Genomic DNA, 22,740 nt, shown 5'->3' with positions numbered 1-22,740 from the left:
CAAGGACAGTAGCGGGAGATTGTGTATTGAGTCTGAAGAGATAGGAGAGGTCTTGAACGAGTACTTTTCTTCAGTATTTACACATGAGAGGGTCCATATTGTTGGAGAGGACAGTGTGAAACAGACTGGTAAGCTCGAGGAAATACTTGTTAAGAAGGAAGATGTGTTGGGCATTTTGAAAAACTTGAGGATAGACTATCCTCCGGGCCTGACGGGATATATCCAAGGATTCTATGGGAAGCAAGAGATGAAATTGCAGAGCCGTTGGCAATGATCTTTTCGTCCTCACTGTCAACAGGGGTGGTACCAGGGGATTGGAGAGTGGTGAATGTCGTGCCCCTGTTCAAAAAAGGGACTAGGGATAACCCTGGGAATTACAGGCCAGTTAGTCTTACTTCTGTGGTAGGCAAAGTAATGGAAAGGATACTGAGGGTTAGGATTTCTGAGCATTTGGAAAGACACTGCTTGATTAGAGATAGTCAGCACGGATTTGTGAGGGGTAGGTCTTGCCTTACAAGTCTTATTGAATTCTTTGAGGAGCTGACCAAGCATGTGGATGAAGGTAAAGCAGTGGATGTAGTGTACATGGATTTTAGTAAGGCATTTGATAAGGTTCCCCATGGTAGGCTTCTGCAGAAAGTAAGGAGGCATGGGATAGTGGGAAATTTGGCCTGTTGGATAACGAACTGACTAACCGATAGAAGTCAGAGAGTGGTGGTGGATGGCAAATATTCAGCCTGGATCCCAGTTACCAGTGGCGTACCGCAGGGATCAGTTCTGTGTCCTCTGCTGTTTGTGATTTTCATTAATGACTTGGATGAGGGATTTGAAGGGTGGGTCAGTAAATTTGCAGACGATACGAAGATTGGTGGAGTTATGGATAGTGAGGAGGGTTGTTGTCGGCTGCAAAGAGACATAGATAGGATGCAGAGCTGGGCTGAGAAGTGGCAGGTGGGGTTTAACCCTGAAAAGTGTGAGGTAGTCCATTTTGGAAGGACAGATATGAATGCGGAATACAGGGTTAATGGTCGGGTTCTTAGCAATATGGAGGAGCAGAGAGATCTTGGGGTCTATGTTCATACATCTTTGAAAGTTGCCACTCAAGTGGATAGAGCTGTGAAGAAGGCCTCTGGTGTGCTTGCATTCATTAACAGAGGGATTGAATTTAAGAGCCGTGAGGTGATGCAGTTGTACAGAACCTTGGTGAGGCCACATTTGGTGTACTGTGTACAGTTCTGGTCGCATCATTTAAGGAAGGATGTGGAAGCTTTGGAAAAGGTGCAAAGGAGATTTACCAGGATGTTGCCTGGAATGGAGAGTAGGTCTTACAAGGAAAGGTTGAGGGTGCTAGGCGTTTTCTCATTAGAACGGAGAAGGATGAGGGGCGACTTGATAGAGGTTTATAAGATGATCAGGGGAATAGATAGAGTAGACAGTCAGAGACTTTTCCCCCCATTACAAGGGCACATAAATTTAAGGTGAATGGTGGAAGATATAGGGGGGATGTCCGAGGTATATTCTTTACCCAGAGGGTAGTGGGGGCATGGAATGCACTGCCTGTGGAAGTAGTTGAGTCGAAAACATTAGGGACCTTCAAGCAGCTATTGGATAGGTACATGGATTACGGTAGAATAATATAGTGTAGATTAATTTGTTCTTAAGGGCAGTACGGTAGCATTGTGGATAGCACAGCTCCAGGGTCCCAGTTTCGATTCCGGCTTGGGTCACTGTCTGTGCGGCGTCTGCACATCCTCCCCGTTTGAGCGTGGGTTTCCTCCGGGTGCTCCGGTTTCCTCCCACAGTCCAAAGATGTGCAGGTTAGGTGGATTGGCCATGATAAATTGCCCTTAGTGTCCAAAATTGCCCTTAGTGTTGGGTGAGGTTACTGGGTTATGGGGATAGAATGGAGATGTTGACCTTGGGTAGGGTGCTCTTTCCAAGAGCTGGTGCAGACGCGAAGGGCCGAATGGCCTCCTTCTGCACTGTAAATTCTATGATAATCTATGATTAATCTAGGACAAAAGTTTGGCACAACATCGTGGGCCGAAGGGCCTGTTCTGAGCTGTATCTTTCCATGTTCTATGTAATATGGTTCCTAACTGCTTTTGATAGGTTCTACACTCGATGTCAGTAAACAAAATTATAGCATATGGGATTTGGGGCAATATATTTGCATGCATTGAGAATTGGTTAATGGACAGAAAACAGGAATAAATGGGTCATTCTCAAGGCTGGCTGTGACTAGTGTGGTACCACAAGGGTCACAATCAATGATTTGGCTGCGGGGACCAAATGTAATATTTCCAGGTTGTTGATAACACAAAACTAAGTGGGAATACGAGCTGTAGGGAAGATGCAAAGCAGCTTCAAGGGATTCTAGACAGGCTCAGAGAGTGGGCAGGAACAAGGTAGATGGGATATAATGTGGAGTTATTCACTTTCGTAGGAAAAACAGAAATGCAAACGATTGTTGAAATGGTGAGAGATGACCAAAGGGACCTGAATGTACTTGTTTGCGAGTCACTGAAAGCTAGTAGCCAGGTGCAGCAAGCAATTAGTAAAGCAAATAGTATGTTGCCCTTTATTGCAAGAGAATTTAAGTATATGATTAATGATATCTTGCTGCAATTGGCGAGACCACACCTGGAATACTGCATACAGTTTTGGTATTACCAAAGGGAATAATACTTGCCGTTGAGTGAGTGCAACAAAGGTTCACCAGACTGAATCCTGGGATGGCTGGCATGTCTTATGAGAGAGGTTGAGGAAACTGGGCCTATATTTTCTCGAGTTCAGAACAATGGGCGGGTCGGAGAATCGCCGGGGGCTGGTGTGAATCCCGCCCCCACCGGTTGCCGAATTCTCCGGCACCGGATATTCGGCAGGGGATGGGAATCGCGCCGCGCCGGTTGGCGGCCCCCCCCCACCAACCCGGCCATTCTCCGGCCCGCGATGGGCCGAAGTCCCACTGCTGGAATGCCTGTCCCACCGGCGAGAATCAAACCACCTCTCTTACCGGCGGGACAAGGTGAGGGCTCGGCCCCTCAAGATGCGGAGAATTCCGCACCTTTGGGGCGTCGCGATGCTGGATTGATTCGCGCGGTTTTTGACACCGGTCGGCGGACATCGCGCTGATTGCGGAGTATCCCGCCCAATGAGAGGCAATCTCATTGAAATATGCAAAATTCTTTCAGGGTTTGACAAGGTAGATGCAGAAGGATGGTTCCCCTGGCTGCAGGGTCTAGAACCACGGGATACAGTCTCACAATAAGAGTAGGCCTTTTAGGATTGAGATTAGGAAGAATTTCTTCACTTGGAGGCTGGTGAATCTTTGGAACGGCTGTGGAGGCCCAGTCATTGAAATGGTCTCGAACCAGATCGCTAGATTTCTGGATAGCAAAGACTATGAGGGTAGTGTTGGAAAATGGCGTTGAAGTAGAAGGTCAGCCGTGATCTAGTTGAATGGCGGAGCATGCTCCAGAGATCGAATGGCCTGCTCATACTCCTATTTCTTATATTCCTAATTTATGCATGTTCAAATTTCTTTCGGGATCAGTGTGTCTGGAATTTTATTTTATAATATTCCCTTTATAGGTCAGACTGCGTAGAAATTCTTACAAATTGTGCAGACCATAGTAAATTTCCAACAGAGCGGACTGCTGAAACTATTTGCAATCTCTTGTCCCCAAGTGATGATTTAAAGAATTGCATTCCACTCAAAAAATATCTTGGTATGTATATTAGTCAAGAATTTAATGGCTTTTAGTGTTTATTTTAAGAAGCTAGAAGTAGGAGACAACAATTTATGTTAATGTTTTCTAGCATCCTCAGAATGTCTCAAAGGGCAAATAACTTTTAGAAGTGCAGTCACTGGGAGTTGCACAGTGGCACAGTGGCTAGCACTGTTGCCTCACGGCGCAGTGCACCCGGGTTCGATCCTGGTCCCGGATCACTTTCCATGTGGAGTTTACACATTCTCCCCATATCTGCATGGGCCTCACCCTCATGACCCAACGATGTGCAGGATAGGTAAATTGGCCACGCTAAATTGCCCCTTAATTGGAAAAAGAGAATTGGGTATTCTAAATTTATTTTTTTTTAAAGAAAAATAAAGTGTAGTCACTGATGTTGTGGAGGCAAATGCAGCAGCCACATTTGCACATCGCAAGATCATGCAAACAGTAAATAAGGTAAACGATAGGTTAAGATTTTTGTAGCGGTTATTAGGAGATAAATGCTGGCTGTCACTGAATCTTCAGTATTAATTCAGACAGCAATTTATATTAATATAGTGCTTTTAACATGGTGAGACGTCCCTTGCCACTTCACAAGCACGTAATCAGGCTAAAAATTAAATTGAGCCAGAGGAGTCGCTATTAGGACAAGTAGATAAAAACCTTAATCATAGAAACTTGTTTTAAGGAGAAATGAGAGGTGGACTTGTGTGCGTGCCTTGTCTGCGCGCGAGCGTGTGTATGCGGCTTGTCTGAGCACACACTAATGTGTGTGTGGCTTTTGCCTGCGCACGAGTGTGTGTGGCTTGTGTCTGCGGCACTTGGGGGGATGGGTGGGTGTTTTGTAGGTTGGTGGTGTGCGTGGCGATGGATGGGTGGTGTGTGTGCACGCACGTCTGTGAATGTGACCCTCTGTACTTTAAAACCTCATGGTTAATCTGGCAGAGTTTGCATGGGTTGGATAGAACAAATAAACTCTTTCTGAAGGTATGCCTCAGCAATTCTCCATTCTATGCATTTTTGACAGCTCCAAGTCCATTTCATAGCCCTGTTGAAGAGGTGATCCATCCATGTAATCCCAACGCCTGCCCCAATAACCACGTATGTGAGGTCAATCGAAAGGGCTGCCAGGCAGGACAAGACTGTCTTCCCTACTTATGTGTCCCAGGTGAGTAATACGTTTATTAGTGTAAAGTTATTGAGTTTCTTCTTTCTTGATGTTTAAGTTTCACTCTTACAGATAGGCCTCCAAAATTCGACATCATTGACAACTGTGTGTTGGTCTTTCTAATCCACTTGATGTGTGTTTTGCTGTGTTACCTTGCTGACAACTGCTAGCCTTGTTCATGACACCCCATTGTAGCAATCTTGAAAGGTTTTGATCTCAGTTGCCTTTTCTGGACTTTATGCTCTTCCAAAGGGCTATTGTTCATTCTTCAGGGAAGATGTATTACTACATTGCTTTATAAATGTAGGGGTGATTGCTTTTCAGACAGCTGTAAATGCTTTGCATATTAGAAGTGTGGTGTTGGGTGCTCTGGTGCACAGATGAGCCAACACAGTTGTATGTGGTACAACTCTATTTTATTATAACTCTTATAATACAGTTCGTTCTGGATACTCTGCACGTGCTGTCTCCCTGAGTGTCCCCGGCTATGGCTGTGTCCTGGTTCTCCCCTGCCGCTCTTTCTGACCACCAGGGGTTGTGTCTGTGCTTTTATATCTTTCTGTCATTGGTTGTGGTGTTGTGTGTTCTGATTTGTCTGTTGGTGTGTCTATCATGATGTGTGTGTTTGAATATCATGACAAGAAGATGAGACTAGGAAATAGGAGGAAACCTTTTCATTGAAGAGTTTTGCAAGAAATGCATGATTTCTCTGTTTATAACTCTGCAATGTTGGAAGAGCTGAAATTGTGAAGAAAGGCACAGAAGTCTTAATACTAGTTCATGGTAATTGTAGCATTTAAAATTTCTGTTTACTTAGGAAAGGAGAAATTAGGGCAAATTAGAGGTTAACCTGCAAAAAATGATTGTTAGGGATTATTGAGGCGTATAACGTATGAAGTGTTGTCAATAACGTGAACTGATATAAAGTAATACAGAATATGACCTAGATTATCAAGGAATCATGGAGATTCCGCGGACCTTTAAAAATGACGGACGAAACCAGGGGCGAAATTCTCCGGTATCGGCGCGATGTCCGCCGACTGGCGCCCAAAACGGCGCAAATCAATCGGGCATCGCGCCGCCCCAAAGGTGCGGAATGCTCTGCATCTTGGGGGGGCGAGCCCCAACCTTAAGGGGCTAAGCCCGCGCCGGACTAATTTCCGCCCCGCCAGCTGGCGGAAAAGGCTTTGGTGCCCCGCCAGCTGGCGCGGAAATGACATCTCCGGGCGGCGCATGCGCGGGAGCATTAGCGGCCGCTGATGGCATTCATGCGCAGTGGAGGGAGCCAGGCCACCGTGGGGGCACCCCCCCCCCCCCCCCCCCGGGGCCAGATCGCCCCGCGCCGCCCCCAGGACTCCGGAGCCCGCCCGCACCGCCTTGTCCCGCCGGTAAGGTAGGTGGTTTAATCTACGCCGGCGGGACAGGCATGTTAGCAGCGGGACTTCGGCCCATCCGGGCCGGAGAATCGCGGGGGGGGGGGGCGCCAACCGGCACGGTGCGATTCCCGTCCCCGCCGAATATCCGGTGCCAGAGAATTCGGTAACCGGCGGGGGCGGAATTCACGCCAGCCCCCGGCGATTCTCCGACCCGGCGGGGGGTCGGAGAATCTCGCCCCAGATCTGAAAGTACTGCCCCATTTCGAGCTGAAGTGGTGTGTTATGGGAAACACCCAGTCTTGGTCAAGTTGCTGGTTTAGGTTTCAAAAGTATTTGCAGTAAAAAAAAATTGGAGTGGATGAAGTAGGGAATGTGGCCAAATCGTCAGGCCAGGATTGATTTTGACCTACGGGCCAAGCCAGGATAAGATATGCAGATGACTGGACAAATGTATTAAATCATCAGAATAGCTGAGACAAAGTTCATGATTCACTAAATTATTGGCAGGTCAGGTCATTCGTTATTATTTTGTCACTAGATGTACAGGATAAGAGCATTGTGAGTTAATGATAGGACATCACAAAGATGGTATAAATAACTGACAGAAACGGTGTACATTTGAATTGTCTCTTTGTGCATTTTGAGAGACCATTGCCACCTGTATGCATACTTGTATTGAATAAACCGCTGCTTGTTTTAGCTACAGGTGACTCTGTATTGAGTGTCTTTAGATACTCCACAACACTGGCACATCCCATTTTTGCCAGCAGGGGAAAGGGGACGGGGCATAACTCACATGTGGGGGAACTCAAACTTAGCAGCACTACTTGAATTCAGTGCTAAGTTCGAACAGATCTAATTTCTGCTGCAACAACATTCTGAACCTGCAGTGTGAGAGTAACAACTTTAACGAGTAGTTGTAAATGCTCCTGAAGGGCAGAGTAGATCTGTAGAACTGTTAAGTTGTTTGAATCCCCAACCATTACAAATTTTAAAAAGGCTGTCCGTGTCAGTGAGTGTTGAAAATCATCTTTCCTTGTAGTTATAATAGCTTTTGTAATGCTTGGCTGCTCTCCACAACCTATCCTTATTTTATTATGGAATCCAAGTTCAGAATTTGGTTCTCAGTTCAAAGGTTGTTAAACAATTAGTTGTCTTTATGGGTATAAATCTGTTTTTTTGATAAGAGATTAAGGACTGGAGAGGATTTAAGTATTATGAATGGGAGCGTTGTTTTACTATAATAATGGCTGTAACAGATATTTAGAGCTTTATATTTCTATCTTCTCAACTTGGCTCCTGAGGTATGCCAATGGGGATACTAGAGTGTGTAAGAGCTAAGTTTGATGGATGACTTGGCATGGGGCTACAAACGGGTCATGGGGGTTGGCCGAAGGTGCGGGCATTGTAGTAATTGGGGACTTACGTTGGATGCACATCAATGCATTAGAAGTAGTTTGGGGAATATTCAAGTCACTGATACCAGGGATATGGGGGTGGTTATCTTTTGAGGAAAGATCAAACAGGCTGGGCTTGTGTGCAGAAGCGGTGATCTTGAAACATTTAAGGTTTTGAGGGAACTTGACAAGGTAGACACCAAAATGATGTTTCCCTTTGTGGGAGAGACTAGAACTAGGGGACACTGTTTAAAAATAAGGGAGTCTCCCATTTAAGATGGAAATTAGGGGAACATTTTCTGACGGTCATTCACCTTTGGAACTCCCTTCCCCAGACAACGATGGAGGCAGGGTCATTGAATAATTTTGAGGCAGAGTGAGATAAGATTCTTGACGAACAAGCGAATCAAAGGTATTTGGAGATAGGTAGGAATGTGGATTGAGGCCACAGTGAGATATTGAATGGCAGTGCAAGCTCGTGGGGCTGAATGGCCTGCTCCTGATTCTTACTTTTTTATGGAGAGTGTCTGCATTCAGGGATGGTGGGCCTGACTCCTTCCTGGCCCCCTGGAGGGAAGATCTCTTAATTCAAGGGAGCATTGAACCAGGAAATTTCCTGACTCCCGATAGCTGACTTGGGAGCAAATGTCCAGACTTATCACTTCAAAGGAAGACAGGAATGCAAATTGGTGAAAAGTAATTTTAAAACAGATACATACATACATAGATACATAGAAGATAGGAGCAGGCCTTTTTGCCCTTCGAGCCTGCTCCGCTATTCATCACGATCATGGCCGATCATCCAACTCAATAGCCTAATCCTGCTTTCTTCCCATAGCCTTTGATCCCATTCTCCTCTAGTGCTATATCCAGCCGCACATTGAATATATTCAAAGTTTTAGCATCAACTACTTCCTGTGGTAATGAATTCCACGGGCTCACCACTCTTTGTGTGAAGACGTTTCTCCTCATCTCTGTCCGAAATGGTTAACCCTAAATCCTCAGGCTGTGACCCCTGGTTCAGGACACACCCATCATTGGTAACATCTTCCCTGCATCTACCCGGTCTCGTCCTGTTAGAATTTTATAAGTCTCTATGAGATCCCCCCTCATTCTTCTGAACTCCAGCGAGAACAATCCCAACCTAGTCAATCTCTCCTCATTTGACAGTCCCGCCATCCCTGGAATCAGTCTGGTAAACCTTCACTGCACTCCCTCGAGAGCAAGAACATCCTTCCTCAGGGAAGGAGACCAAAACTGCACACAATACTCCAAGTGTGGCCTCACCAAGGCCCTGTACAATTGCAGCAACACATCCTTGCTTCTATACTCGCAATGAAGGCCAACATACCATTAGCCTTCTTTACTGCCTGCTGCACCTGCATGCTTACCTTCAGCGAATGGTGCACAAGGACACCGAGGTCCCGCTGCACACTCCCCTCTCCCAATTTACAACCATTCAGGTAGTAATCTGCCTTCCTGTTTTTGCTTCCAAAATGAATAACCTCACACTTATCCAAATTATACTGATATTTAAGAAGGGCTCCATTACTCAAAAGCGTCAGAAGCTGGGGATAATCTATCTGACAGCACAGCTCAGACAAAACATTAGTGAATTTCTTATACATTGATGCTGATGAGAGAGAAAGTTAAAGTTCTTGAGATTTGGGCTTTGATGGAAGTATTTTACAGGATTAAAAGATGAGCTTCAATGGGAGAGTTAGTTTGGCTTTTACTATGTCCAGTGCAGCTGACCACTTTAATGCAATATGGACTGAACAGAATTAACTGGTTTTGGTTCCTATTATTCTTATAATCAATATACATAACTCAGATGAAATCAAAAGTAAGCTCAAATTTGTAGATTGGAGGTAGAACAAATATTAGTGCACTATACAGTCTGATTCAGAAAAATATGGATCTTTTGGGAAGCTAGCATTCGAGACGTTAAGTACAGTGCCACAGTTAAAGCTAGGCTAAATATATATCTGAAGACAAGGGACAAATTTAGGGATGTATTGAATGAAAGGTCGTGCTGTGTATTGATCAAGCAAACTACTTGGGTGCTATGTAGAAGTAGCAACCAAAACTGGCACAGCGGTTAGCACAGTTGCTTCACAGCTCTAGGGTCCCAGGTTCGATTTCTGGCTTGAGTCACTGTTTGTGTGGAGTCTGCATATTCTTCCCGTGTGTGCGTGGGTTGCCTCCGGGTGCTCCCGTTTCCTTCCACAGTCCAAAGATGTGCGGGTTAGGTGGATTGACCATGTTAAATTGCCCCTTAGCGTCCAAAAAGGTTAGGTGGGGTTACGGCAGTGTTTTTCAAACTGTTTTTCCCGGGACCCACTTTTACCAACCGGCGGAACTTCGGGACCCACGCTGACCAACGTTTGCGACCCATGCCGGCCAACCTTAGCGACCCACTCCACAAACCTTCACGACACACCATGATTGCTTACCTTTAATGCTGCAGGTGAGCCTGCTTGGTCCTCACAATCTCACTTGCTGAGTCATTCAATGTTATATTTCTGAAAGGACTTCAGCTGACGAATAAAGTTCTTGCTGCATCCTGTGGAAAAAAATCAAGAGTTTTTTCCTCAACTCGAAAACTCCTCATGCTTACTCTTTAAATGCCTTTGAAGATTTGAGGGTTTTAAACTTTCATTTGCCAGTACTTCCCTGCATATAACACACATGGACTTTGCATTGGCACAATTAAAGCCATACCTCAAAAAATCATCTTTGTACTGTTTTGTTCCCGATTTCAGTTACTTCTTAATTATTTGTTCACCGGGGCCCTGGAGCTCTGGATACAGCTTACACCAGCACTGCTTTGTCCTGCCGTGGATTCTCCTGCGAAGCTCTCTCCATCAGATTCAGTTGTGAGATCCATACCTTCTCCTTATTACAAAACGATCCATCTTCAGTTCTTCACACAGTCATGTGCTTGCTTGCTTGCTGGCAGCTATAAAATGGAGGAATCTCTCCTCCGTGATTTTGCGCCCAAACCACGGATGTATAGGGCGCATGGTGTCAGTGTACATGCTGGGCGCGTGAGTGTCGCTGCCTCTCGCAGCGGCGACTCGATTGTTCATATTTAAAGGCCGGCCTTTTTGTTGCTTTGAAACTTTATTTCCAATACCTGGGGTGACACACGTTTAATTTGGTCAAGGATTAAGCTCCCTGTCATTTCTGCAGTTGATTTATTCTTGGATTCTTTTGAAACCACTTCCCAGTTTCAAGGACTGCTCATCTGGCCATGGGTGTATCTCAGTTATTGAATCACATGAGAAGTGTTTATACTGTCGAATCGCATATTTTAACCTGCTCCAAATAAACAATAGAGTTTATTGTAAAATTATAATCCACAAGATAATGTGTAAAGATAGAACAGCTTCACCCAATGCTTTGCTTGAAAGTATACATTGGATTTTAACTCACTGAAAATGTTGAGCTCCAGGTCAGAAAGAGAATATGGTTCTGTTTGGAATTTTCTATACAGTATTATACTCAAAAATAAAGCAAGAGCTATGCTCTATGTAAACACTGTGGCAAAAGTTGTTCAGTCCTCAAAATCTTCCAACTCGTCCTTTAAAATTTGTAAATTAAGATATCCATCTTAAGGTGCTGTCCTGTATAAGAACCAAAGTTATTAAATTGCTTGATGAGACATGACAGTCTATACTGGTTGTGGGTGATGCCTGAGCAGAACAATAGCGCATATATTGACATAAAAGCAAAACTCTGAAATACAAAGAGAAAATGCTGGAAAATACTCAGCAGGACTGGCAACATCTGCGAGGAAAGGGGGACAGAGAGACACACAGTTAATGTTTCAGTTCAGCGGTCTCTATGCCAGTTCTGATGAAAGGTCAAAGCAAATTACTGCGGATGCTGGAATCTGAAGCAAAAACAGAAAATACTGGACATTCTCAGCAGTTCTGACAGCACCTGTGGAGAGAGAAAGGAACTAACGTTTCGAGTCTGGATGACTGTGTCAAAGCTGGTGAATGGCCTGAAACACAAATTCTGCTTCACGTTGGGCAAATGCTGTGAACCTTGCTGAGATTTTCCAGCATTCTCCGTTTTTATCCGAATATATTGATGCTAGCCACAGTTTAATAATAGGTGGAATTTTCTGAGGCTGGATATATTCTGTGCCGTGAGCAGTGTCTCAAGAATTCTCTTTATTTGTCTGGATTTGTTTATTTACTAGCACGTTATTTATTTTCTGTATGCAAATAAATATTTGCTGGAATAATCATCTTTCTCAGAACGTGATTAAGATAGTATTTGCAAATTGTCAATCTTTAAAGATGCCCCGCTGTGAAAAAAGTCTTGAAAATCACTGACCTTTAGCAATTGCAAATGAGGATGAACATTTGCAGAACCTAATTGGTCTTGCATTAATCACTAGCCACGATTCTTTACCTGGATAGTATCAGGACTCTCAGTGCTTGAATTTTTAAGGAGCTGCGACACATTGCATAATCTTTGCCTGACCTTCTACCAGCCAGTCTCTGCTGGTGAAGCTGGGTGTTTGCCATTCAGAAGGAAGCCGTATCTTTTGTGGAAGAGGAGACTTCATTCTCTGGGTTCGACTGAGATGGGTCTACTCATTCTGTACCCCAGCATTCACTGAACATTGTTACCTACTGCAATGTTACAGAGCAATCCACGGGCTATTAGGTGTGACAAATTGTACATGAATAAGAGCTCCTCATTTCTTAACTGACTGATCCCCATATTTCACATGGACCAGGATGTAGATCGAGGAAATTATTGTTTGAGACAGTTGGTTGTGGACTAGGTGCTTATTTCACATTAGAATACTGGATGGAACCTCCCATTTGATACCTGCAAGTATCAACTAACATTGCAGTACTCAGCGAGTTGATTTAATTTTAGCGACCAAAATCTTCACAAAACAGGGCAGCGTGGGGTGTAGTGGTTAGCACTGCTGCCTCATGGCACCAAGGATCCGGGTTCGATCCCAGCCCAGGGTAACTAAGTGTGGAGTTTGCACATTCCCCCCGTGTCTGCATGGATGTCAAAAGATGTGCAGGATAGATGGATCGGCCATGCTAAATTGCCCCTTTTTTTTTTTTTTTATTTCACCAAACACACACTTTAGCCTGCATTAAGATCATTCACCTGGCTAGGTTTGAATTCAATTTGTTGCACAAACAGCAGTTCAGTAACTCCTAACTTTACTGAAGAAAATGAGTGGGGGTCTAAATTGGGATTGATGCCGGATCTAGAAATCGTTTAGTTATGAAGTTCAGAGGTTTCTTAAGATTACTGCGCTGTTGGTGAAAGTTTTGATTAGTATGTGTCTACTAAATGTAACTTGTCCCCATTAGGTTTCCTTGACCATCTGTTGAATGTACATCAGGTAGCTGAACATGAAGCCACCGGAAAACTGGGGAGGGATGAAAAATGCTTCCTTTCAGGATGAGTGCCTTTAACCCTCCCAACTCCTTACCAGTACATGTTAATTCTTGCTATTCGCACCTGCTAACATTGTTCTGCTTATCTCCCACTTCTCGAAATAGTGAGCTGCAAAGCGATTCGGTTTTTTAAACTCACATTATTATCATGTACTGGCTTTAATTATCTGTTTCAGCGACTTGATGCCAACGGAGCATGTATGTTTTTTTATGACCAAAATTTCTGCGTGAAACCCTCACCGGGACCGGTGAGGGGCTAGTAGCAGCGCCGGGTAAAGCTCCCATGCCAAAAATTGGACTGACAACCTGCAGCTGTCGCGCCGCACAACATGGCGCCAGCCGTGTGCGGACCCGGCCCACCATCTGCGACCCCACAGCCCACCCCTGGGCCCCTCAAACCAGTCCCCCCCCCCCCCCCCCCCCCCCCCGGGCCAGCGGCACGGATCCCGGCCGAGTGTGGCGGCGCTGGACACAGTCCACAGCCGTCATGCTGGGTTTCCGCACGGCTGAGACCGCACGTGTCCCCCATCGGGGGCGGTGAAACGTGGGAAGGCCGGCCGATGACGCGCCAGTGCTGTTGCAACGGTGCACAACGCGATGTTACCATTTCCAAGGGGATGGAGCATGGCTGACCGGCGTCAAACCGGCGCCAGCCCCGATTTGGGCGCCAGAGTCGATCCTCTGCCCAATCGGCAATTACGATATTGACATCGGGCAACAGAGAATCTAGCCCTAAGTATTTGGGGAGTGGTGGTGACTGAGTAGTGGTTGAATGGTAGTTTTGGAGGGGGGTGAAATCAGAGTTTAGTGGGATGGAGGTAGTCAGATCGGGGGGCTGTTGGGATATTGTGGGGGGTAGGTGGGGTTGAATTACACAGTTGCACAAGAAAGTAAATGGTGGGACACTACTCGGGTATGTGTCACACGTCTCGTCCAAGTCTCCAACCCTGAGCTTTAGCTTTGGGACAATTCACGCAGTGTCCCAGGCAGCATAGATCATCCCATTCAAAAGGAGCACTTGTGCGAGCATCTGGATTTGAGATGGTTACTAAAGCACAACAGTGGCAGGTGTCTTAGCATTTGCTGCTGTTTGTGTGGTAATGCATTTTCTTGTGAATCTGCTCATTCTCTCTCTCCCTTCACCATCCCCCCCCCTCCTCCCATTCACTCACACACACATTCCCCGCTCTTTTCCTCACTTTCTCTGCCGCATTCAGTGTATGTTAACCCTGTGAGAAACACTGCTCACCTGTTAATAATTTACACTTAGTCAAATTCTGAAGAAGTATTTATTTCAATCGATCTTGCAAGAGCGGGTGCCTCCAGTAAGCAATAGCAGACACAAAGAATTCACACAGCATCACTTTGTTATATACAATCCATGAAAATACAATCCGTGGGAAACAATCCGTGAGAAACACATCCCACACACTATAGACAGAGCAATTCCCTTATTAGTGATCCCTTATTTGGTCTCCCCCTTGCATAGTGATTTCTATCCGCTCCTGGTACATCCTTGGACCGGCAGTTAAAGATAAGAATGAGGCCCCCTGCTTGCACCTGCTATCTCCCCCTTGCTTAGCAAGTTCTGTTATTGTACATCCCGTTCTTCCCCGAAGGTCATTCTGGTACATAGTTATAATAATTCGCTCACTATAGCTTACTCAGAACTTGACATGTTAATTTTCCCATCATGCTTCATTGTTGACATCTTAATTGTGAACCAGAGTATATACACATGTAAAAACAACACAAAAACAACACAATGTTCATTTTTCACAACCCCAAAGTAAAAAATCAAGCATTGAGCAAAGGTAGTGTGTGATCAAGCTTGATTCGTCTTAAACAAAGGATGCAGACAAAATTTTGTAATACAACTGGGAATTTATTACAGGGATAATGAAGTTACTGCACTTTAATTGTTCCTGATTTCTGTTTAGCTTCAAAATGCATATGCAAACATGCCTTGATTTGAAATTGTCAGTGATGCTTTGTTTTCCAAACTCTTTACTTACTGATTATCTGCACATTGAGACAATGTGATTTTTTTTTTGTTTCAGGATGCAAACTGGGAGAGGCTTCTGATTTCCTTGTCCAGCAGGACACCCTGATTCAGCTTCCTGTGGCAAGCGGAGAAATGGGTTGTTACAGGGTGTGCACTTGTGGCCCAAGTGGACGGTTGGAAAATTGCTTGGAGATGCCTTGCATTGATGTGCAAAAAACCTGCATTGTAGGAGGCCAGAGGAAAAGTATGTTTTTCACTTTATATGGGTGTATATACCATAAGGTATTGAAGAATGTATTATATTATCAAAGCCACGAAAAACAGATTTACAGATGAGTTGATCAAGCTCGGAGTCCCGAAGCAAATCTGAGATTTCCATTTTGAGCAAACTGCATTGTTATTTTAATTTAGTCTGTGAACAACACTGCTGTAAAGAAGCAGGGAGTGCTTTGTGTGCAGTTCGTATGGAAAAAGAATGAAATATTTGAACCTTTAACTTGGGTCTTTAATATTCTTCAGAAAAGTGATGTAAATTAATGGATTTCTTGCAGTTTTTTTGCTGCTTTCAGTTATTTAGTGCTAGATTTTCCTTTCAAAAGTAGATAGTGCAATTCAGGCAATTGCCCAGTTTGCTGTACCCCCTCAGGAGAAAGTACCCTGTCAGGTCCAATTTTAACTGTGGGAGGGGCATGTGTTGGTACAGGATGGAGTTGGGCCTATAAATGTATATCAGAAGCAGCCACAGTGTCTTCCAAGTGCCGAAGCAGGCTATTTAAAAGTTCCACCTCAGTTATTTTACCATTTCGCCCTACCATAGACTTCCGAATCTGAGTCCACCTGCCATTTTTAAAGGTCAGCAGCATCTCTATGCCTCTGGCCTTTAAACGTTGTAATTTCTAGGTATTACTTGAATTTAAATTCTAATTGTGTTCATTTAAAACTTTAACCATTTAGGCAACAGGAGACAGTTTGGTGAAGTAACTCAGGAAATCTTTAAGTTGTAGATTAATACCTAACAAAGACAGGGTGAGACGTAACTAGCGTACTGCAGCTTTTGATTTCCGGTTCAGACATGGGTGCAGGTTCACACTTGGTCTCTGTTCTCTTTCCATAACTTCTGCTTCCCTTGGAACAGCAGACACTTGCTGCACAACTTGCTCGGTGAAAGCTGCTGCTTATTAACGCATTCCAACCCACAGCGTGATCAATGATGTTGTACAATTCGAATTGGCCTAAATGAGGCGAGGCTATTTCTTAATTGGCTTAAGGGATGCATGATCAATTTAGGATTGGTCTAGGTGGGCATGATCAGTTTCTAATTGATTTCTCGAAGGTGATGGTCATCTATTGATATAATTTCCCATTGTCGCGATTGACCCTCTAAGTTATCAATTACTTGAGGGACGATCCCTCTCTCTAAAGTTTGTTTTTTACTTAAACTTACTGCTTGTTACGATAAATGTTTCATGACATCTTCCTTGCCCATTTGTTCAGGATGGTGGAAATATGCAGTCATGCCCTCATAAGACCATAAATATCTTGGAGCTCACCATCTCAAAACTTCATTAAATTGGTATTAAGTCAGACCCCCAGCAGTGCCTGTGTTTTGTACAGATGATTTGAAGGTTGCTGTTACTTCACTCTGTGGTTACTTGGAATGAGTTACTTTGTATTTAAAACAAAGGACAGAGTGGTATAACTGTTTGTAACCTTGAAACTAATAAACAAGTGAGAATGCTTTTTATGTCTGCTTTTACTTGAGATAAGACAGCATGCGATGTCTGGGAAGATAGATTAATTGGCCCAGATGTCTAATTGATGTGAAACAGGCATTTATCAATGTGTGTATGAGGAGACAACTGCTTTGCTATAGTATTTTTTGTTGTTTCTGCCAGTGCTTGGTATAAGTCAGTTAAACTTACTGAATCGTTTTGCAAAAATTACAATGTTACAGAAATTACACAAGTTCGATATAAAATACAGATAAAATCATTGCTTGAAAGTGATTGGTGTGCTAAATATTACACAATGCATTCAACTTGCATATTAAAATATAAAAAGAGTTACAGAAGTTAATTACAGAACTTAATTCTAAACTTATCAAATCAAAGGTGGTTACAGACTATGAAATAAAGTTACGTCCTTTAAACATCACAAGTTAAACAAGTTAATCTAATGCACAAAGCTGAATGTTTTAACACTTGTTTTTCTTTGCACAATAGGAGTTGGAATTTAGAGAACGGAACTGATCACTTTAATTGCAAGGGGGGGTGGATGGTTCCATGCCAGTAATTGTTCAGCCTTGACGTCACTGACTTAAAGCCATATGTTCTTCCTCCCTTGTCAATTTTGAGTGTGAAGCTAACACCAAGTCATGTGATGAGCTAGTCTCCCAAAATTCAGCATAAAACCACATTGGTTTGGCGTATTTGGCAGCACGGTAGCATTGTGGATAGCACAATTGCTTCACAGCTCCAGGGTCCCAGGTTCGATTCTGACTTGGGTCACTGTCTGTGCAGAGTTTGCACATCCTCCCAGTGTGTGCGTGGGTTTCCTCCGGGTGCTCCGGTTTCCTCCCACAGCCCAAAGATGTGCAGGTTAGGTGGAGTGGCCATAATAAATTGCCCTTAAGTGTCCAAAATTGCCCTTCGTGTTGGGTGGGCTTACTGGGGTATGGGGATACGGTGGAGGTGTTGACCTTGGGTACGGCGCTCTTTCCAAGAGCCGGTGCAGACTCGATGGGCCGAATGGCCTCCTTCTGCACTGTAAATACGGAGGCATGGGATTCAGGGTGATTTAGCAATTTGGATCAGAAATTGGCTAGCTGGAAGAAGACAAAGGGTGGTGGTTGATGGGAAATGTTCAGACTGGAGTCCAGTTGCTAGTGGTGTACCACAAGGATCTGTTTTGGGGCCACTGCTGTTTGTCATTTTTATAAATGACCTGGAGGAGGGCGTAGAAGGATGGGTGAGTAAATTTGCAGATGACACTAAAGTCGGTGGAGTTGTGGACAGTGCGGAAGGATGTTACAAGTTCCAGAGGGACATAGATAAGATGCAGCGCTGGGCTGAGAGGTGGCAAATTGAGTTTAATGCAGAAAAGTGTGAGGTGATTCATTTTGGAAGGAATAACAGGAAGACTGAGTACTGGGATAATGGTAAGATTCTTGACAGTGTGGATGAGCAGAGAGATCTCGGTGTCCATGTACATAGATCCCTGAAAGTTGCCACCCAGGTTGAGAGGGTTGTTAAGAAGGCGTGCGGTGTGTTAGCTTTTATTGGTAGAGGGATTGAGTTTAGGAGCCATGAGGTCACGTTGCAGCTATACAACACTCTGGTGCGGCCGCATTTGGAGTATTGCGTGCAATTCTGGTCGCCGCATTATCGGAAGGATGTGGAAGCATTGGAAAGGGTGCAGAGGAGATTTACCAGAATGTTGCCTGGTTGGAGGGAAGATCTTATGAGGAAAGGCTGAGGGACTTGAGGCTCTTTTCGTTAGAGAGAAGGTTAAGAGGTGACTTAATTGAGGCATACAAGATGATCAGAGGATTGGATAGGGTGGACAGTGAGAGCCTTTATCCTCGGATGGTGATGTCTAGCACGAGGTGACATACCTTTAAATTGGGGGGAGATAGATATAAGACAGATGTCAGAGGTAGGTTCTTTATTCAGAGAGTAGTAAGGGCATGGAATGCCCTGCCTGCAACAGTAGTGGACTCGCCAACACTAAGGACATTCAAATGGTCATTGGATAGACATATGGACAATAAGGGAATAGTGTAGATGGGCTTTCGAGTGGTTTCACAGGTCGGTGCAACATCGAGGGCCGAAGAGCCTGTACTGCGCTGTAATGTTCTATGTTCTATGTAAATTCTATGATATTTTGATGATTTGACTAATGCCATAACTAAACTACAAACTAATTGTAAATAATTATCAAGGCGAAACTTTCCTATATTTTATTTAACATATTCCGAAAGTGATTCGAGAAATAATATTAATGGACAAACAAATGTTTGTTAAGAAGGGGTATGGTGGACTTCCGGTGACGGCGGGCGGGAGGCGGCCGCACAATGGAGGGCTCCCATTCGGCAATGGCATTTTCGGGGCTTTAAGCCCGGTCCCAGGGTCCGCGGAGGCGGCAGAAGCAGGGAGAAGGCACGGAGGAGGCACAGTGAAGACACAGGAGGAAAAAAAGAACAAAGAAAAATGTCGAGGGTGAGCAAGAAAACGGCCGGGAAAAAAAACAGCTGGAGGCCCGTCGGGGAGTGGAAAGGTCACCGCGGGGTCACCAGGAAAAATGGAGGCTGGAGCACCAGGGAAGGCCGCACTGCTTATGGCTGAAGAAATAACTAAGGTGATGGCTGCGGAATTTGAAAAGCAGTTGGCGCAGATTGCGAAATGTATGGAGACGGTGAGGAAGGAGATGAGGGAGGTTTTGAGTGTGCTGGTGGAGGAGGCGGTTTCCCCGGTGAGGACGGAGGTGGCGAGCGCAGTGGCGGAGGTGCGAGAGCAAGGGGAGGCGCTGAAGGAAGTGGAGGAGACGTTATTGCAGCACGGTGATCAACTTGCCTCGATGGGGAAGGAGATGCGGAAGGTGATGGATACTAACAAGGATCTGCGAGGAAAAATGGAAGACCTGGAAAACAGATCCAGGCGACAGAATTTGAGGATTTTGGGGCTGCCCGAAGGAGTTGAAGGACCGAAGCCGACTGAGTATTTTGCCGCGATGCTGGCAAAACTATTGGGAGAGGGGGAGGATCCCTCCCGATATGAACTGGATCGGGCTCACCGGTCGTGGAGGCCTGTACCAAAGGCGGGTGAGCCGCCAAGGGCAGTTACTCTGTGCTTCCGTAGGTACAAGGTGAAGGAGAAGGTCCTGAGCTGGGCCAAGCGGAAGCGGGTGGTGCAGTGGGCTGGAGCTGGTATAGGTGTATACCAGGACTTTACGGTGGAGCTGGCAAGGAGGCAGGCTGCCTTCAACCGGGTGAAGAGGGCACTGTACATTAGCGAGGTGCGGTGCGGCATTGTATATCCAGCGAAGCTGAGGGTGACTTACAAGCTCAGGGACTTTTATTTTGGAACGGCGGAAGCAGCGGAGGAGTTTGCGAAAGCAGAAGGACTGTGGCAGAACTGACAAATTGAGGAATGGCCATGTGCCGATGTAACCTCATGACTGTATTTTCTTCTTTTTTGTATCACTGCGCGCGGGTGTAGAGATTAAAGGAGCCAATGTGGTATATATTTGGACAAGGGAAGGGACGGGACTCGAAATGAGAGTTCTTTGGGGTGTAGGTGGATATGCGGGGTTTGTGTGCTAAAAGGGGATCTTTGGGCTTTCCTAGGGCCGGGCAAGTGGGAAAGGGACCCGGGCGGGGGCCTCCACGCTGGCCGGTTTAAGCCGGCCAGTGAACGGGAGTGAGAGACCTGTGGTGGCCGGGGGTGGGGGGGGGGGGGGAGCTGTTTAAGAGTAAGGGTGACTACGGGTAATCCCTGATTCCTTTTTGTCATTTGTTTATGTAAACAAGCGGGTTGAGGTTTGGGGGTTGGTGGGTAGATGGGATCGTTGTTATTATGGGGACTGACATATCTTGCTGATTGTTTATTGTTGATGGGTGTAAATGTGGGAGAAAATGTGAAAAAGGAGGAGAATAAAAAACACTTTTTTTTTTTAAAGGAAGGTGTATGGTGTGTTGGCTTTCATTAACAGTGGGATTCAGTTTAAGAGCCGCGAGGTTTTGCTGCAGCTTTATAAAGCCCTGGTTAGACCACACTTGGAATATTGTGTCCAGTTCTGGTCGCCTCATTATAGGAAGGATGTGGATGCTTTGGAGAGGGTGCAGAGGAGATTTACCAGGACGCTGCCTGGACTGGAGGGCATGTCTTACGAAGAAAGGTTGAGGGAGCTAGGGCTTTTCTCACTGGAGCGAGGAAGGAAGAGAGGTGACTTGATCGAGGAAGTGTAGAAGATTGTAGTTTAGTCGGGCAGCATGGTCGGCACGGGCTTGGAGGGCCGAAGGGCCTGTTTCTGTGCTGTACTTTTCTTTGTTCTTTATTTTAGGTGTACAAGGTGATGAGAGGCATGGATAGAGTGACTTTTCCCCAGAGCGGAAATGGCTGTCACGAGGGGACATAATTTTAATGTGATTGGAGGAAGGTATAGGGGAGATGTCAGAGGTTGGTTCTTTACACAGAGTGGTGGGTGCGTGCAATGCACTGCCAGCAGAGGTGGTGGAGTCAGAGTCATTGGAGACATTTAAGCGACTCTTGGACAGGCACATGGATAGCAGTAAATTGAAGGGGGGTAGGTTAGGTTGATCTTAGATTAGGATAAGTGGTCGTCACAACATCGTGGGCCGAAGTACCTGTACTGTGCTGCACTGGTCTATGTTCTATGGTGTAAATGAATAACAGTTATTTCAAAAATGAGAAAAACTATGGGCGGCATTCTCCCATCGAGCGGCTAAGTGTCGACGCCGGCGTAAAAACGGGAGTGTTTTACTCCGGCGTCAGAGCCCGTTCTGGAACCCCATTCTCCGGCCCACAGAGGGCTAGCACGGCGCTGGAGCGGCCCATGCTGCCAATCCCCGCGTGAACCCGGCGCCGCGGGATCCGCGCATGCGCAGTTGGGCCGGCGCCAACTAGCGCATGCGCAGTGGCCTTCTTCCCCGCGCCGGCCCGGATGCTAAATGGCGCAGGGCTACAGGGGCCGGCGCGGAGGAAAGGAGGCCCCCAGCCAGAGAGGCCTGCCCGCCGATCGGTGGGCCCCGATTGCGGGGCCAGACCACTACGGAGGGCCCCCCCCCCCCCCCCCCCCCCGGGGGTCGGACCCACAGGCCCCCCTGGACCCTGCAACGCCGAGGTCCCCGCCAGCTCAGAGGATGTTAGAACGGCGCCGGCGGGACTCGGATTTTATGTGAGGGCCGCTCGGCCTATCCGGGCCGGCGAATCAGCGCGCCGGCCTGGGCCGGAGAGTCGGCGCATACCCCGACCAGCGCCGATGCCGTGCTCTCTGCGGAGAAATGCGTCCCGGCCTCGGGACGGTGTGGCGCGATACGCGCCGCGCCGATTTTCCGACCTGGCCGGGGGGGGGGGGGGTCGGAGAATTCCGCCCTATATTCCTGTCACTCCAAACAATTTCAAATGTTTCTTGAAAGAACTCTGTTATGTTGTCAGAAAATGTAAAATCAGTTAATTATCTTGAAGAAATTGTGATGACTAAAGTCACTGGTACAATATCGAGAAAGAACAAACTTGATTAGGGGCATCGCAAACTATTCACAACAATTCATTAATTTTTGAACTATAATCACTCGTTCACATTTAAGCAGTTGCTACAGCTCATTTTATGTGCACATGTCTCCCGAGTGGACTTTGAACCCATAACCTTGTGAGTCAGGTCAGAGTGGTTACCATTGAGCTTAGGCCGATTCCTACCATCTCAAAGCACCTCGCATGCTTGTAATTGGAAGTGCAGTAGTTGTTGTGGTGTCAGCAAATCAGCAGCTATCTTGCATGCGTTTGAAGTAATCGCTATATGAGATTTTTGTTTATCCTTGATTACTAATATGGTCAAACCTTTTCTGAATTCCTGCTTTTGCTTTCTGCCCCACA

The 22,740-nt window shown here is 45.8% G+C and overlaps 1 protein-coding gene across 2 annotated transcripts in view; it reads left to right on the top strand.

Moving 5' to 3' along the window:
- LOC140385329 (reversion-inducing cysteine-rich protein with Kazal motifs-like) overlaps window positions 1-22,740 on the top strand; it is a 378,566-nt gene that overhangs the window by 306,539 nt on the left and 49,287 nt on the right. For both annotated transcript variants that reach the window (XM_072467391.1, XM_072467390.1), the window contains 3 exons: window positions 3,595-3,731; window positions 4,762-4,902; window positions 15,183-15,371. In XM_072467391.1, coding sequence (XP_072323492.1) covers window positions 3,595-3,731; window positions 4,762-4,902; window positions 15,183-15,371 — 467 coding nt within the window. The remainder of the gene's footprint in view (window positions 1-3,594; window positions 3,732-4,761; window positions 4,903-15,182; window positions 15,372-22,740) is intronic.

The sequence above is a fragment of the Scyliorhinus torazame genome, chromosome 11, assembly GCF_047496885.1.
Source record: "Scyliorhinus torazame isolate Kashiwa2021f chromosome 11, sScyTor2.1, whole genome shotgun sequence".
In the NCBI taxonomy this organism is placed as follows: Eukaryota; Metazoa; Chordata; class Chondrichthyes; order Carcharhiniformes; family Scyliorhinidae; genus Scyliorhinus; species Scyliorhinus torazame.
Note: the sequence above shows the minus strand (reverse complement) of the source record. Positions and strands in the feature narration are given on the sequence as shown.